Source organism: Aspergillus chevalieri, chromosome 3, assembly GCF_016861735.1.
Source record: "Aspergillus chevalieri M1 DNA, chromosome 3, nearly complete sequence".
In the NCBI taxonomy this organism is placed as follows: Eukaryota; Fungi; Ascomycota; class Eurotiomycetes; order Eurotiales; family Aspergillaceae; genus Aspergillus; species Aspergillus chevalieri.
Window position 1 is genome coordinate 2,611,068 of NC_057364.1, and position 13,801 is coordinate 2,624,868.

A 13,801-nucleotide genomic window follows, 5' to 3' on the forward strand; every position below is an offset into this window, starting at 1 on the left:
TCGGACTGTACCACCATCTCGACCGCTCGATAGTCTTTCCCCCCTCCACCCTCCATCAGCATCCATCATCATCATCATCAGCAGTAGTCTGAGTTAGGGTGCCATTGCCCCCCTCAAGTCAGGAGCAGGTGCCTGGGAGTTAGCTCCAGCCTATCACCATTCAGATTCCCACCCTTCTCTTGAGGACGCCGTTCTGATTAGGGCCTGTGCAGTCAGAAACATAACATCATCGTCATGATCGAGCGAAACTCTAGTTATCAAGCTGGTTGATATGAATCGAATGGATCGACATCCTGCATGACCATCACCCAGCCGTATATCAAATGGGAGGTATAGAAGAGTATCCTGCTTGTCTTTAAAAAGTCCGTCTTTTCCCCGGCTGGTGTAGTCTTTTACTTTTTTCTCACGGCACATCCGTCCTCCTTGCTCACTCCCCTGAACTGAATTCATCCATCTGGCACAATCTCTCCTACTGGCTGGAGATATAAAAGGGCAGCATCACCCCGTCTGAGTTGCCCGACTTTAGCCATATCCAACCTTAGGGTTCATGAGACAATCTGACCTCGTCTTTCACATGTAAGTCATGATGTTTCTTTCGTCATACCTAAAGACAGTCAGTCTTGGACGAGGCTGTCGTTGAGTTTCTCTTTTGGGGATGCCTGAGCGGCTCAGCCACGTGAGATTCGCCATCGACATCCTCTTCGTCTTCGTATTCCTCTTCCTTCTTCTTTCTTCCTTTCTTCGCCATCGTCATCCTTTGCTTTTTCTCACTCTTATCTCGCATCACTATTAAGCATATTTCCGACAACCAAGCTTACCTTTTCTTCCAGTTCATCTGCAAGAACCTGACTACTGAGTAAGTATAAACATTTCTTTCGCTTTTTGCTCATTATTTTCTTCTGTTCTGGCCAAACTTCCGCCATTACCGTTACCGCCGAATACCCTCGGATTTGGAACCCGTGCCTCGGGGGTCTCAACAAGTAACGCAAACCCCTCTCTGCCCCTCATCGGCGAACGAGCCCATGGAAGACGAAGATTTCACTGGACAGAGCCAAACCGCCTCCAAACTTACACCGGAAACCTTACATGAGTGTCTCAAATGCCTTGTTCTTATCGTCCGCGGGCAGATCGCGGGGAAGGAGTCCGAAAAGAGAAGGGCTTCGGCACAGTATCTCAACAAGCGATATCACCAAGTCAAGGATCTTGCAGGATTTCTGAGCATCCCGGTTGAAACGAGGCCATAATATGACGGCTTGCATACTACGCAGGGTTCTTGATAGACACTCCGGGTTCCATGGATACAGAATACCATCCACGATCACCTCATTGCGGCAGATCAGGCACACCATCCACCACCATCGCCAATACGGACATGGACCGATAATATCAGAGACAGCAGGAGAAGCGATACAGAGCAGAAATAAATTACATTAGAAATGGAAAAAAGAAAGAAAAAAGTCTACCCCGGACAGTTCATGGCATATCGCAATATACTGCCGGCTTTATCTTCGCGGTGCCTGATCTCACCGCCAACTTGATCTGGCCACCCCACTCGTCGCATCGCATCTCACCTCATTCTTGTCTTCTCCCCACGAAAGACTTTCTTACTACTACTTGGATTCTCTTGACTCATCTTGTTTCATCGCTGTCGAATGTGTCCCTTTTCCAATACGAGTGACTTTATGCCAGTGGCTTTTCTGGTCTTTTAAATTCCTTCCGGATTCCTCTGGGACGTTCTTTGATATCATCCCGCATTGTTCCAATCCGTGGTTGCCCTGGACCCATTCTGGGCATCGCTTTTTTTGTCTCCTTTTTCTCTTTTCCACCTCGCCTCCCCCGGTTTATGAATACGCCTTTTTCGCTTCTCTTGGCCTTGTTACTGATATCTTTACTGTTTTCTTGCATGTTCTCCTCTTGTTGATTGCGATCGCTCACAGCGAAAACTTATCAGACTCGGAATTATTTTTCTTCGCGCTGGGCGGCAACAATTGCCTTATTCGGTCAAATTATTCCAGTGCATTCATTCCCTGCCGATTCAGCCGTCTGTCAAATCGCTTTCGCTTTTCCATCGCTTCCCATCCAAACCCTTACGTCCGCGGTTCTTACGGACTACCCTTCATTGCCGGAGTACTATCGTCCGTCAACGAATCCACCGTCGAGAGCCGATCATCGATTCCTTCGCGTCCTTTCACATGAACGCCATCGTCTAGAAGGTAGGCAAATCCTTCGCCCCGGAATACAGTCTGGTGGCATATTCTCCGTGAAATCTATTCTGGCATCTTCTGAAACTCTGCCACGTTTCACGGCTGTTAATACTTGGGATTTCAGAACTGGCAGGAGTTGACTCATACAGAGGTGCTACCCAGATCGCGAATGAATTATCCAGGATTTTTTTCAGTGCAACATGGCTAACCTTATGCGCGAGCACAGATACTTGGCGGCTCCTATTTTGATCTACTTCGCGCCTCGCCGGTTCTTGTACAGCGCAAGCATATAGAGCTGTGTGGCGTTTTCCATTCGACCTCCATAACGTTCCTTTAATCAGGAACGCCGACTTGTCTGTGAGTTTCGACCTAAACCGAACGAGTAATCGGCCCACGGCCGGTGCAACGAGCTACACCATGACCGAAGCAAGCCTTTTCATAAAGAATGAGCCTGACGAGAACAGTGATTCGAATTTTTTCATCATGTCGCACTCCGGCTACGCCATGCCTAATCAGTTTGGCAACTCCAACGAGGGCATCGATCCCTCCGATCTGACAATGCAGAACAGTGGCTTTATGTCCTTTCCCTTCAGCTCTCAGCAGAATCTCTCGTCGAGTTTCAACTTCGGAAACTCCGGAATCGATACAGATGAACTGCTCGACCTCGAACTCAGCGGCCAGAATGGCATGCCACGGAACGATAATATGAACTTCATCCAGGAACAGCAACCAGCCGGCGGGGTTTCCATGAGTCACCCAGGTCAAATGGGCCATATGTATTCCAACGCTCCCGATGCTTCTATGCAAAGCCCGTTCATGCAGAACAACTTTCAATACGACCAGTTCCGGAACATGAACCAGCAAGCTCAGTCCATCCCAACTCATCTCCAGCGCTCCAATTCCCAATTCGACCAAAATTTCCATGGTGCCAAGGGTCGCCCAAGTATGCAGGTCATCGACCGATCGATATCAGACTCTCGCAGCCCCATGACCCCGAAGACGCCCGCCATGGGTGGACTGGCCTTGGGAACCCCGGAATCTGGCAGCTTTCCGAGTCAGCCTATCCGTACAGCAAACCTGCACCATCGACACCAGAAGACTCTTTCGAACCAATGGGATGGTACCCCGGGAAGCGGTCATTCTTTTGGCGAATCGCCCATCTCGTCTCCGCCCACTCAGACCCACCACGCCGGTATCTCTGAGATCCTGAAATCTGGAAAGCACGCTTCGTTGCCTGCCAAAGTGGACAATCATATGCCTGGGCATATGCCGGAGCAGGAGACGCAAGAAGCCAAACGCCGTCGCCGCAGGGCTTCTCACAACTTAGTCGAGCGTCGCCGACGTGACAACATCAACGAACGGATCCAGGATTTGTCGCATTTGGTGCCTCAGCACCGACTGGAAGATGACAAGGTCCGGAAGCAACTGGTCAACAACACCATGTCTCCGTCGGGTAGTAGCACGAACGCTGCAACTTCGCTGCTCGCCGGCGGCAATGGTCGCCGGGCCACTGCAGGCAACATTACGATGGGTTTGCCCATTGAGGAGAAGGAGAAGGGTCCGAACAAAGGCGACATTTTGAACGGTGCTGTGAGTTGGATGAGAGACTTGATGTGGTCTATGCACGTCAAGCTCCAGCAGGAGTCGGAACTGGCCGAGCTGATCACTAGTCTCGGTGGAACCTGGCCATTTGAGCAGACTGAGGAAGAGAAGCGGATGCGAAGCGAGATCCTCGATGCCTTGGAGCGCAATGACCCTAGTTCCTTCAGCTACACCAGGGGCCCTGGCAGTGGTCTTCGGGTACCCAAGCACACGAATTTTGCGGGTGATGCCGTGTCTGGACCTGGCGCTCTCAGTCCCCAAAGCTTGAGCCCGTCATACAACAGCGGTGCTAGCAGCGCCCCTAGCACGGGTCCTGGCCAAGCGCAATATTGGAACAGTTCAGGCCACGCTGGGATGAGCTTCAAGGAAGAAGACGAGTACGCAATGGAGATGAACTAAGCGTCTCCGTACTTTCAGCCAGGCTGATCTACGAGTGCATGTCACAACATGATGCATATTGCATACAAGGCGTCAAACGGGGGACATGACAGTTTGACCGGCGTACGGGTGACATATGTTCAGACTCTGTCACATTCTTTCTTCTCTCGAGTTTACGCAGTTGATTACCTGGGATTATCGGTTCTTTTGTTTGTACAGGGGTCCATGGGTTATACGCTTGTTTAGTTGGGTTTTTCTTTTTGTGCTTATGTTATGCTTTACTGTTTGCTCTCGCGATTGGTTTATTACGACAGGACCTGTCTGTCCAGAGTTCGAGAATGATGATGACGATGGTAACGCTTCGGCGATATTCCTCTCTCCATTAGGTTTATGCCTCTACGACGACATTTATGCATTACTCTCGTCTCCGGGATTAATCTCTTCTTCCGTCTTTGTTTTGCATGCTTTTGTGTTTCCATTATTTACGTCGATACCCTATGTTTTGCCTTTGCTTTTGCGATTTGTTATTACACACTTCAGTGTTACTGTGCTTCTTTGTTTGTTTGTCTTTAATTCCCGATTTGGGAGACTAATTGGTATACGAGCTATGCGAGTGTTTGAATGGAATTTATGTTCCTTTCTTTATTTTATAGTCCACTGCTTCGGGCATGAGGTGCATTGGTATTGCTGTGCATGGTTCATATCTATAAATATATATATTCTTTTTACTTGCTTACCATTCCATGGATACTCCACTTTCTACTACTGTCTCGTCCGTAAACAGAGATGTCAAGGCTACTCCATACTTATGAATATCAAGTCAGAACAACTGCATTGCATATCCAAGATCCTCCGTTTATTTTTATTATCACCCGGCCATAAGGGTATCTGCATGTCATTTTCCTTTTCAAGATCATATCAATCTATGAGCATATTTTATCGTCCATCACATTCCCTTTTATCTTTTACCACAAGTGTACTTACTCTCCCCGCATCTTACGGAAAAAGTCCATCACACCAGTAAACACAACCAGCAAAATACCACCACCAGGGCCCAAACGCAGCACCTTAGGGATAAATCCCTTGTACAGCGCACCAAAGCCCTCCTCCTTCATCACAGTCGCAACAGCAGGCCATGCCCAGTTGTACTTGGGCACCTGTCCGGGCACCTTGGTGGTGTTCTGGATCCGCGACTTGACAACATCCATGGGAGTGTTCAGCACGGTTCCCATGATACCACCGACTGTACCAGCGATCAGATCGTTGCGGGTCTGCTGCGCCTTGTTACCAACCTCGGCCTTGGGCAGCTGCGCGCGCACCTGGAAGATACAGCCAAAGTATCCTCCGTTCCACAGGATGTGGCGCCACAGGGTGGACTCGAGGCCGTTGTACATGGCGAGCGGACCCTCTGTCGCGACGATCTTCCGGACGACGTCGAACATGCCGTTGTATTTCCCGGCGGAGGAGCGGTCTTGCAGACGGATCTTGACGAGTTCGAAGGGCACGACGACGAAGGCTTCCGTGGCTCCTGCGGTAGCGCCAGTGAGGGTTGCTAGGCCTTGGGTTTGCTTCTCGGCGCCGAAGAGGTTACGGTAGAAGGAGCCCCAGCTGTCGTTGGCGGCGAATTTGGTGGCGCGCTTGGGGGCTTCCATTAGGATGGGGGCGGAGATTCCGCGGTATAGACGGGAGGGACTAATTCATTAGCTTTCTTTTTCTCATTCTTGTTTCTTTGTAGGTAGGCGTACCCCTCATTCTTGATGATCTTGCGGAAGCAGTCGAACATGCCATTGTATCCCTCTTCGCTTGCGGCGGCGACATTGGTCTGGAGTTGACTATACACAGTCAGCACAGCGCATTGAAACCCAGGAACAATCAAGCGTACACTCTTGTTTTGACCACATCCAACGGGTACCTGTTCACATGTTAGCCAATGCGCCCGATTTCGAATCCGATTACGACGCCGATATCGCCGTGTGATAAGGAATAAGGAACAAGGAATTAATAATCGCACATACATGACAAGAATCTGCACGAGTATGAATCAGCAATCTCTCTTATGAACCCGGGTTAGACGACTCGGAGTATATAATGCGTACCTCAGACACACCGGCAACAGCACCAGCAGCGAACTGGTAGCCGAAGGGGAGCGGCTTCTGGGTGTTTGTTTGAGACATGGCGGGGTACGGATAAAAGACAATTGACCAGAATATACTAAACGAGACGTAGAGAATATCAAAGAGAGAAAGAAAGAAAAAGAAAGAGGACAAAGAAGAGGGGACAGAAGAGGAGAGAAGAGGGCAGTGACTTGACGCTCGGAGAAGCTCACCGGCAAAACACCCGAATCTCGCCCAATCCGGAAAAGTGTCCCCCGCATGGAGACTTACCGAAGTGGGCAGTATACAAACAGGCCATATTCCGGAGGTGTATACAAACAAGGTCTTATTTATCCAAGTGATATTGACATGATTCCTAAACTAACACCATAATTGCTAGTACAATTAACAGTATCCTCCCATCCAACGACCTCCCACTACCACCCCCAGTCTCTTTAGCAACAGTCCCCGTCGCAGTTACACTCCCTCCAGTAGAAGCAGTACAACTAGCCGAACCGCACGTAAAACCAGTCGGACAGCATCCCCCACCCATACTCTCATCACAGCCAAACCACCCACTCGCACATGACGCAGAACCCGTACTCACTGCTGGCGCCACGATAGTCTCGTCGTTGTTGGACACGACCGCCGTCGAGGATATCGTTGGGCAGGAGGTTGTATCGCAGTCGCGTCCTGTACGGCAGCATCCGCCTTGATACACCGCTGAGCAGGCGTAGAAACCGATCGGACAGATTGAGCCTGTCTCGCTGCTTGATTTGGAGGTTGTGGCTGTCGAAAGACTGGTTGGTCGGGCCGGAGGTACGAGGTCGTCGGAACTTGTCTTGCTGGTGCCGGTGCTCGTGCTGCTAGGGATGTAGCTAGACGGAGGGGTCGTATAGGTCTTGGTAGATACAAACACCGTTGAATGGACAGTAACCGTCACGGTGGATACATACGCACCTGCCATCATCGTTAGTCATTTCACAAGACCACCGGCAAAAGAGCAGACATACAACCACCACTAACACACTCATACCCCGGAATACAACACCCTCCTCCAAGCTTCGCCGGACAAGCCGTATACCCTGACTGGCACGATCCAATAACCCCAGAGCACGTCTGTCCCTGCGGACAACAGCCCACATCTCCAGACCCAGTATCTTGGACTAACTCGCAGATGTCTCCGGTTGTGCAGCAGCTGCTCGGGCGGTTGATGGATGTGCAGCCGGTGGTGCCAGCGGGGCATTGGAAGTCTCGTTGCAAGAGGGAAATGCCTCGTGCTTGTTTGATGGACGCTGGTTGGAATGGATAGGATCTTGGTTGGATGTTGTCATCGGTAACATCATTATCAGTGCCGGTATGATTGCCCATTGATAATCCATCGGAGCCATCGTAAGACCAATAATCCAAGAAGAACTTCTCGCCCTCGTCACTGCTCATCTTCCTCACGCCGCGGATCGGCTTGTCATCACGTAGTAAATCAGCTTCGATTTCGGCATTGTGTCGCTGAATTGCGCCTTCGTGATTATCCTCAGCGCGCGGGGTCTCGAAGAGGAGCGAGAGTGCTGCTAGAGCGTGTATAAGGCGCATTGTGCTGTCTTATGGACTCGTGGCACCAGTCAATGCTGGTAAGTTGTTGATCAGAGCGATGGATAGGAAAGGGAGATCATCGTGCTGATCATGAGTTTAAATAAGAGTCTCATTTGGGAGGATCCATTTTGTGTTGTCCGGAGATTCATTGGTCGATTGTTTGTTGTCTTGGTGACAATCCGATGGCTGGGGTTGGGCACTGTTTCACCGCCCGTAAGGTCTACTGTAGATATACGATGGATGATGGAGAATAATATCGAACTCGAATAAATCCAACAAATGCCAATGTAACAACGCTCTGATGCTAGAATACTTCCAAAGATAAACATAAAGGAAGGGACGGTGATCCATCCCACATAACAGGCCACAGCAACTTGTGACAGGGTATCGTCAGCAACACACTAAATGATAATAGACCACTGGTAACAATTCCAAAATAATGCCAGTCGAGCCGCAAACGTCGAGACACGCCGAGGAAAAGTTTAAGCAGTCTCATCCTTCGCAGGCTCCTCTTTGTCCTTGCCCTCGTCGTCGGATTCCTTCGCCTTCTCGCCCGCCTCTTCTCCCTCTTTAGCTTCCTTGCTTTCTCCCTCCTCCGCAGGCTTCTCAGTATCATCGGTCGAATCTTCCGGTTTCTCAGCCTCGCCTTCTCCAGATGCCGCGGCGGCAGCTTTCGCAGCTTCAGCCTCAGCCTCAGTCTTCTCCATCTCCGCCGCCCGAGCCTGCATGCGCTCCCAGACCTCTTTGCGCACGCGATCATCTTTGGCCTTACGAAGTCTTTCCGTCTCCTCCACGCCACCGCTCTTCTTCAGCTTCCCTTGCTCGACAAATGCGCCCAGTTCTTTCTGGAATTTGCCGATACGTCGGGTTTCTAGTTCCTTCTGTCTTGCCTTTTCTGCCCGTTCAATGGCTTCGAGACGCGATTCATGATTTGGTTGCAGGGCACGGACTTCGCCCAGGACACCATCCTTCGCCTTGAGCGGGTCGACTGCCGGGTCAATGGCCAAGTTCCGCCCTGTGGGCCGCAAAGTGACGCCGTTAGGAGTCTCATTGGACATGGCCTGTTGTTTTGTCGCCTGTTCGACCAGAGCAAACGTCTGCGAAGCCTTCTCGAGGTCATCTTGCAAATCGGCCGCGAGATCTTCCTGCATGGTGAGTTGGTCACGCTCCTCACAGACCATCTGCAATTCCTTCTCCCAGATCTTGGTCCAGATCGGCTTCTCCCGTTTCAGGAACTCTTGCATCTTCTTCATCTCCGTGGTAACTGCAGCGATATCCTTGCTGACAGTCTCCAACTGCCTGGGCAGTGGGCGCACACCGCGAGTGACGACATCCTTGCGGAGGTCTTCGACCAGATCCTGGAGGTCGTCAACACGCGACACCAGTCGCTCAGATTCATCAGCGAGTTCCTTCTTCCCAGAATTGATACGAGAGCGGCCTGCATCTCCTTCATACGACGGAACAGCAACATCTGCCGCGGCGCTCTTGACACTGCCCGCCTTGGAGCGAATCGAGTTCATCGAGCTGGTGATATCAGAGCTGAAATCGGCGTACGTCTGGCGCAGAACGGCAAGGTCACGGCGTAAGCTTTGAAGTTCCGCGAGTTGACTACCGTTGGCCGAGATGTTGCCCTTCTGAGCCCCAGCAACAATATTCGGGGAGCCGGAGACCTGAGCAGGGGGTGCAGCCGCCAAACGGGCCATCTCCTTAGCCGCCTCCAATTGACGGTCTGACACACGCTGCATCATAGTCTCATGTCCATCCAGGGTTCCCTTGATACCTTCGACCAAGCGTCGGACACCCCCAAGGCCATCGTCAAAGTGCCTTCGAACCTCCTCAAGCGTGTCCACGTTCAATACCAGCACCGATCGATCCTTGACATCCGCCAAATCTTCCAATTCGTGTCTAACTCCCGAGACTGGATCTTGAATGTAAATTTCTGGAAGGTCCACTCCATTGTTGTGTGTGTTCCAGGCAAACTTTTCAATAAAAGCCAACTGAAGTCTTCCAATTGTGAGACCACTGGGGCCTTCGGGTAAAACATACTTCTTGATCTTGCTCTTGTACTGTAAGAAGAGGGTCAGCTCCTTTCCAGGAGACGGCTGGTCAGAAACGTATTGAGCGCCGCGAGGCGGCGTGGAAACATCCGTTGAAGGCCGTCGGTGACCTGACGTCGGCGTCCCCGGAGCAGCCGCCGAGTCGGCACTAGAATCTTTTGTAGGCTCAAACGCCTCGCCAAGAGTAGGCTCCTCTGGAGGGCGTGGGAGTTCCAGAGATGGTTCTGTTGGCTCTGCGACTGTGGGCTTGGTCAACGTATCAGGTTCAGGAGTAGAGCTTCTCTTGCCATCCGGGGTCTTGGTCCTGGCGGTCGCTGGGTCGGTAGAGGACTCTGCCCGTGCTTTGCTGCGCTCGTCCTCAGCCGCAGGAGTACTGGTTGCTGGCGTTTCGGACGGAGTACCCTTGGCGGAAGACGGATCTTGGAAGCGATTTGAGGATTTCTGTCTCCCATGGGCGTATGATCCTCGTAACCGCACAGCGTTCAAGGACTCGCGGACATCACGGCCTCGGTTAGGGATGGGTGTCGTTTGGGTCGGAAGCATAGGAACTCCATTGGAGGACGTGCCTAGGTGCTTTTGGATTTGATATGCAGAAAACCGCCGGGATGCACGCCGTTCCAACTCGCCACTTCGTTGAAGAGCTCCCAGAGCGTCATCTTGTTTCGGTGTCGGGGGTGGAGCTGGGTAGGGGGAGGGCGCCTGGGACGATGGAGCCGGAGTGGCTTGCTTGGGAGTCGCATCTTCCGGGGGCGACGACTGGGACAGGATGTGCTGGGCCTCCTGTCTGGAGGCTTCCCGTTCGGAATAGCTTGTCCCTCGCGAGTCGCCATGCCCAGCTGAACTCGTTCGGGGCATGGTATACGGGTCTTCGGCAGAGCCATTACTTCCATAACGACGCCCAGTTCTTGATCTGGGGGAGGTGGCGGTCGTTGTGGCCTCCTCATACGCTTGATTCATAACAGCCGTCTGCCCGGTCCCGGAACTGCCTTGTCTTCCTGAAGATGACCTACTGTCATCTCTTTGCTGCCGCGATCGTAAACGAGCTTGTTTCTTCTTCAACCCATGGAGTAGATTTATGATGATATCCCGAATCCGTGGAAGATAACGATCGAGGCTCTGTGGCGACGCATCCTGACTGAGAGTATCCTCGAGTATGGTACGCAGCAGGTCTGGCACGGGGCCTAGATCAGATGTATCGACGCCGATCGCATTGAATGCACGACATGCCAGGTTGAACTCGTATCCCAGACGCACGTAGACGTCGGACACTTCGTTCTCCGAGGCTTGTCTCCGGGACCATTGTGTGAGGGTTTCTAGTAACTGCTTCGTGGCAACGAGAAGATGGGTCACGCTTTTCTCGATTTGGGAAATCTGCTTATCGGGCTGCTCATACAGAAAAGGAAACATCATCAGCACGGAATCCTCGGAAGGAACGTGGACTGCCAGTCCAGCCACTCCTCAAGACTTACCACGACGGTTCTCGACTGCTGGGATCTGGATGAACTCGACGACGAACTGCGAGGTGCGGATGACTGGGATGTCATGGCTGTCTCAACACTGCTCCCCGAACCGGTCGAGAAGTGTTGGGGAGGCGGGCTTCGTGATGGACCAGGACTTCCGGTAGGATGCGGACGCTGGGAACGAGAGGACGAGGAGCGCATGTATAGGGCTGATCAAGAGAAAACGAGAGAGGAAAATAAGAATAGATTCGGATTAGAAAGGATTTAGAGAAAAGAAGACAGAGAGAAAAGAAGGAGGCTATAAAAAAGATCAGCTCGCACAGAGTCCAGGCAGGGGGCGCAAATCAATATTGCATCCCAGGAAGGAAAGAAAGAAAGAAACAAGAAGAGAGGGGGAAAGCACAGAGTGACCAGCCTCTTTGCGACTGACCCAAAGTGCTTGCTTGTCAGTAAGCCCGAAACCAGAGCTGTATTAGTGGTGGTGGTGATAGTAGGAGTGAACTTCAAATTGGGCCAACATATCTGGTGGTCACTCCGCGGGCCGGTCACATGTCCACAGCCAGCCTCCGCCTTTTGTCCTGATACTTTTTATCTTTTTATCTTTGTTTCAATTGCTGCATGTTTTACTCTGGGGTACAGATGGGGTTATTGCAGATGCTTTTCTAGCTTCTGCATTCTTCTTTGGGGGAAAGTGATGTCTACTGCTTGTTCCGGATGGCGGGGTGCCTCGGTTTCCCGATATCCAGCATTACAACTCTGTACCTAGATTATGAGAAACATGATTAATTCGCAACATAAAGAGATTTTCTCTGCGGAGTAAGGTTAGCTGTAAAAGGATCTGGAGGATTTGTAGATATCACGTGAGCATCATACACCAATCCATGTGAAGAGGACCAGCAAACTGTTGCAGACACTGATGACTTCCAACCTTTCTGAGCTTACACGCTTCTGGTAGCCTCATTCCGAGAACTGAGTGATCACTTGAAGATGTATGTGTAGACTTTGTCTATAGGTATTATGGCACAAAGAAATGTTGCATTTGAACGTACCGAGCCTCGATTCTCAAAATGAATAAAATAGTCATGAAACGTGTCCAAGGCTCTATATGGGTATTTTAGTGGGGGAGGCGAAGAGGGGCATCTCAATGTACTGACTTCAATTGTTATTATTTCTTCTCTTCTTGTTTGCCCTTTGGCAGTTATCAGGTCATCTGTCATGCTCAACACGCCCTAGCTACATCAAGAGCACAAACTAGTAACATTCAGAATGCCCGCTGAGATCGACGAGCGGTCACTGATGCCCTAAACTGAATCTAACTTCCATCCACAGTGTGCATGAATCTATCATCAACTGGTCGCCTTAGCCTGTTTATTGAAAACGTCTATGGATTTCCTCTTAGCAGCCCACCGGTAAAAAGATTCTTCTTTTTCTTTTTTTTTTTTTTGGGATAGAGAACAAGAGCTGCAAGTCAAGTAAATCAATATCTACAAACTAAGCGATGTACATCACGCGCTTACATTAGATGTCTACAGTCTACCATGATTAGAATTTCACCGAAGATGTAACCGACCACCATGACCTACCTTGTCGTCAACGTTTCAATATCCAATGCTGCAGTGCAGGAGTTCATCCTCCATGATACCCTCCAGATGCGGCCTAAGCGACTTGCGAATTTTGAGAATCTGCTTAGGGTTAGTTTTCTGCTATATATGGGGTTGGCGTTGGGACTTGGTAGATTGGTTGCTGCTATGTTGGGAAGAAGTCAGTTAGGGATGTGACTACGTTCCTAAAGACTGTGAAGGGCAGGGAGAATGCTATGTTTTGGGCTCCAAGTGAGATGACTTGAGGTGTTGGAGACGTATCACTTGAAGTTAAGGGAGTGATTGGTATGAATGTTGTCACGATTGGATTGTATAGAAGATACCCATCTCGTCTCATGTAAGATAGAATAGATGTATTAGTTAATATGTCAGAATAGACTTGAGGAGTCTACTACTACTGCTGCTGCTAAAGAACAAACAAGAAAACAATTCAATTTGGTTCAACAAGAGAAAAAGAGGGTATAGCAGAATTGTGACTACCAATAACAGAATACCATGCTATCACGCTAGAGGGTTAGAATTCTCTGGCAAAGTAAAGGAGCTCACAGTGCTGAGATTGCCAGCTTCAAGAACATCAACATGCCGGTACCGTTCAGAGAAAACAATGTGATAGAGGCGGTGCGCGTATTCTAAACAGAATGTCAGTCGAAGCTAATGATAGATGTTTGTGGTACATTGAGTCGGTTACCAATACCTTGCTGAAGATCACCCGAAGAATCAGCACTAATACTGTGTAAGCGTCTGTTCCCGGTATTAGTATCAGTGTTAGGGAGTGATGGCTTCTTATAGTGCCCGATGGAAGCTACAAATAAGCAT

The 13,801-nt window shown here is 50.4% G+C and overlaps 4 protein-coding genes across 4 annotated transcripts; 1 reads left to right on the plus strand and 3 right to left on the minus strand.

Moving 5' to 3' along the window:
• Positions 1–2,621: 2,621 nt before the first annotated feature.
• ACHE_30916S (basic helix-loop-helix domain-containing protein) lies at positions 2,622–4,205 on the plus strand (the record flags this gene model as incomplete). Its single annotated transcript, XM_043277587.1, has 1 exon — positions 2,622–4,205. The coding sequence occupies one exon, from the start codon at positions 2,622–2,624 to the stop codon at positions 4,203–4,205; it is 1,584 nt and encodes a 527-aa protein (XP_043135451.1).
• A 959-nt stretch (positions 4,206–5,164) lies between these two features.
• Positions 5,165–6,358, minus strand: ACHE_30917A (putative mitochondrial 2-oxodicarboxylate carrier protein; the record flags this gene model as incomplete). Its single annotated transcript, XM_043277588.1, has 3 exons — positions 5,165–5,876; positions 5,930–6,210; positions 6,281–6,358. The coding sequence occupies 3 exons, from the start codon at positions 6,356–6,358 to the stop codon at positions 5,165–5,167; spliced, it is 1,071 nt and encodes a 356-aa protein (XP_043135452.1).
• A 295-nt stretch (positions 6,359–6,653) lies between these two features.
• Positions 6,654–7,867, minus strand: ACHE_30918A (putative GPI anchored protein; the record flags this gene model as incomplete). Its single annotated transcript, XM_043277589.1, has 2 exons — positions 6,654–7,237; positions 7,291–7,867. The coding sequence occupies 2 exons, from the start codon at positions 7,865–7,867 to the stop codon at positions 6,654–6,656; spliced, it is 1,161 nt and encodes a 386-aa protein (XP_043135453.1).
• Positions 7,868–8,349: 482 nt separating this feature from the next.
• Positions 8,350–11,585, minus strand: BUD6 (formin-mediated actin nucleation enhancer; the record flags this gene model as incomplete). The annotated part of the gene is made up of 2 exons (XM_043277590.1): positions 8,350–11,307; positions 11,394–11,585. 2 exons carry the CDS (start codon positions 11,583–11,585, stop codon positions 8,350–8,352), a joined length of 3,150 nt encoding a protein of 1,049 aa, XP_043135454.1.
• Between the last annotated feature and the right edge of the window lie 2,216 nt (positions 11,586–13,801).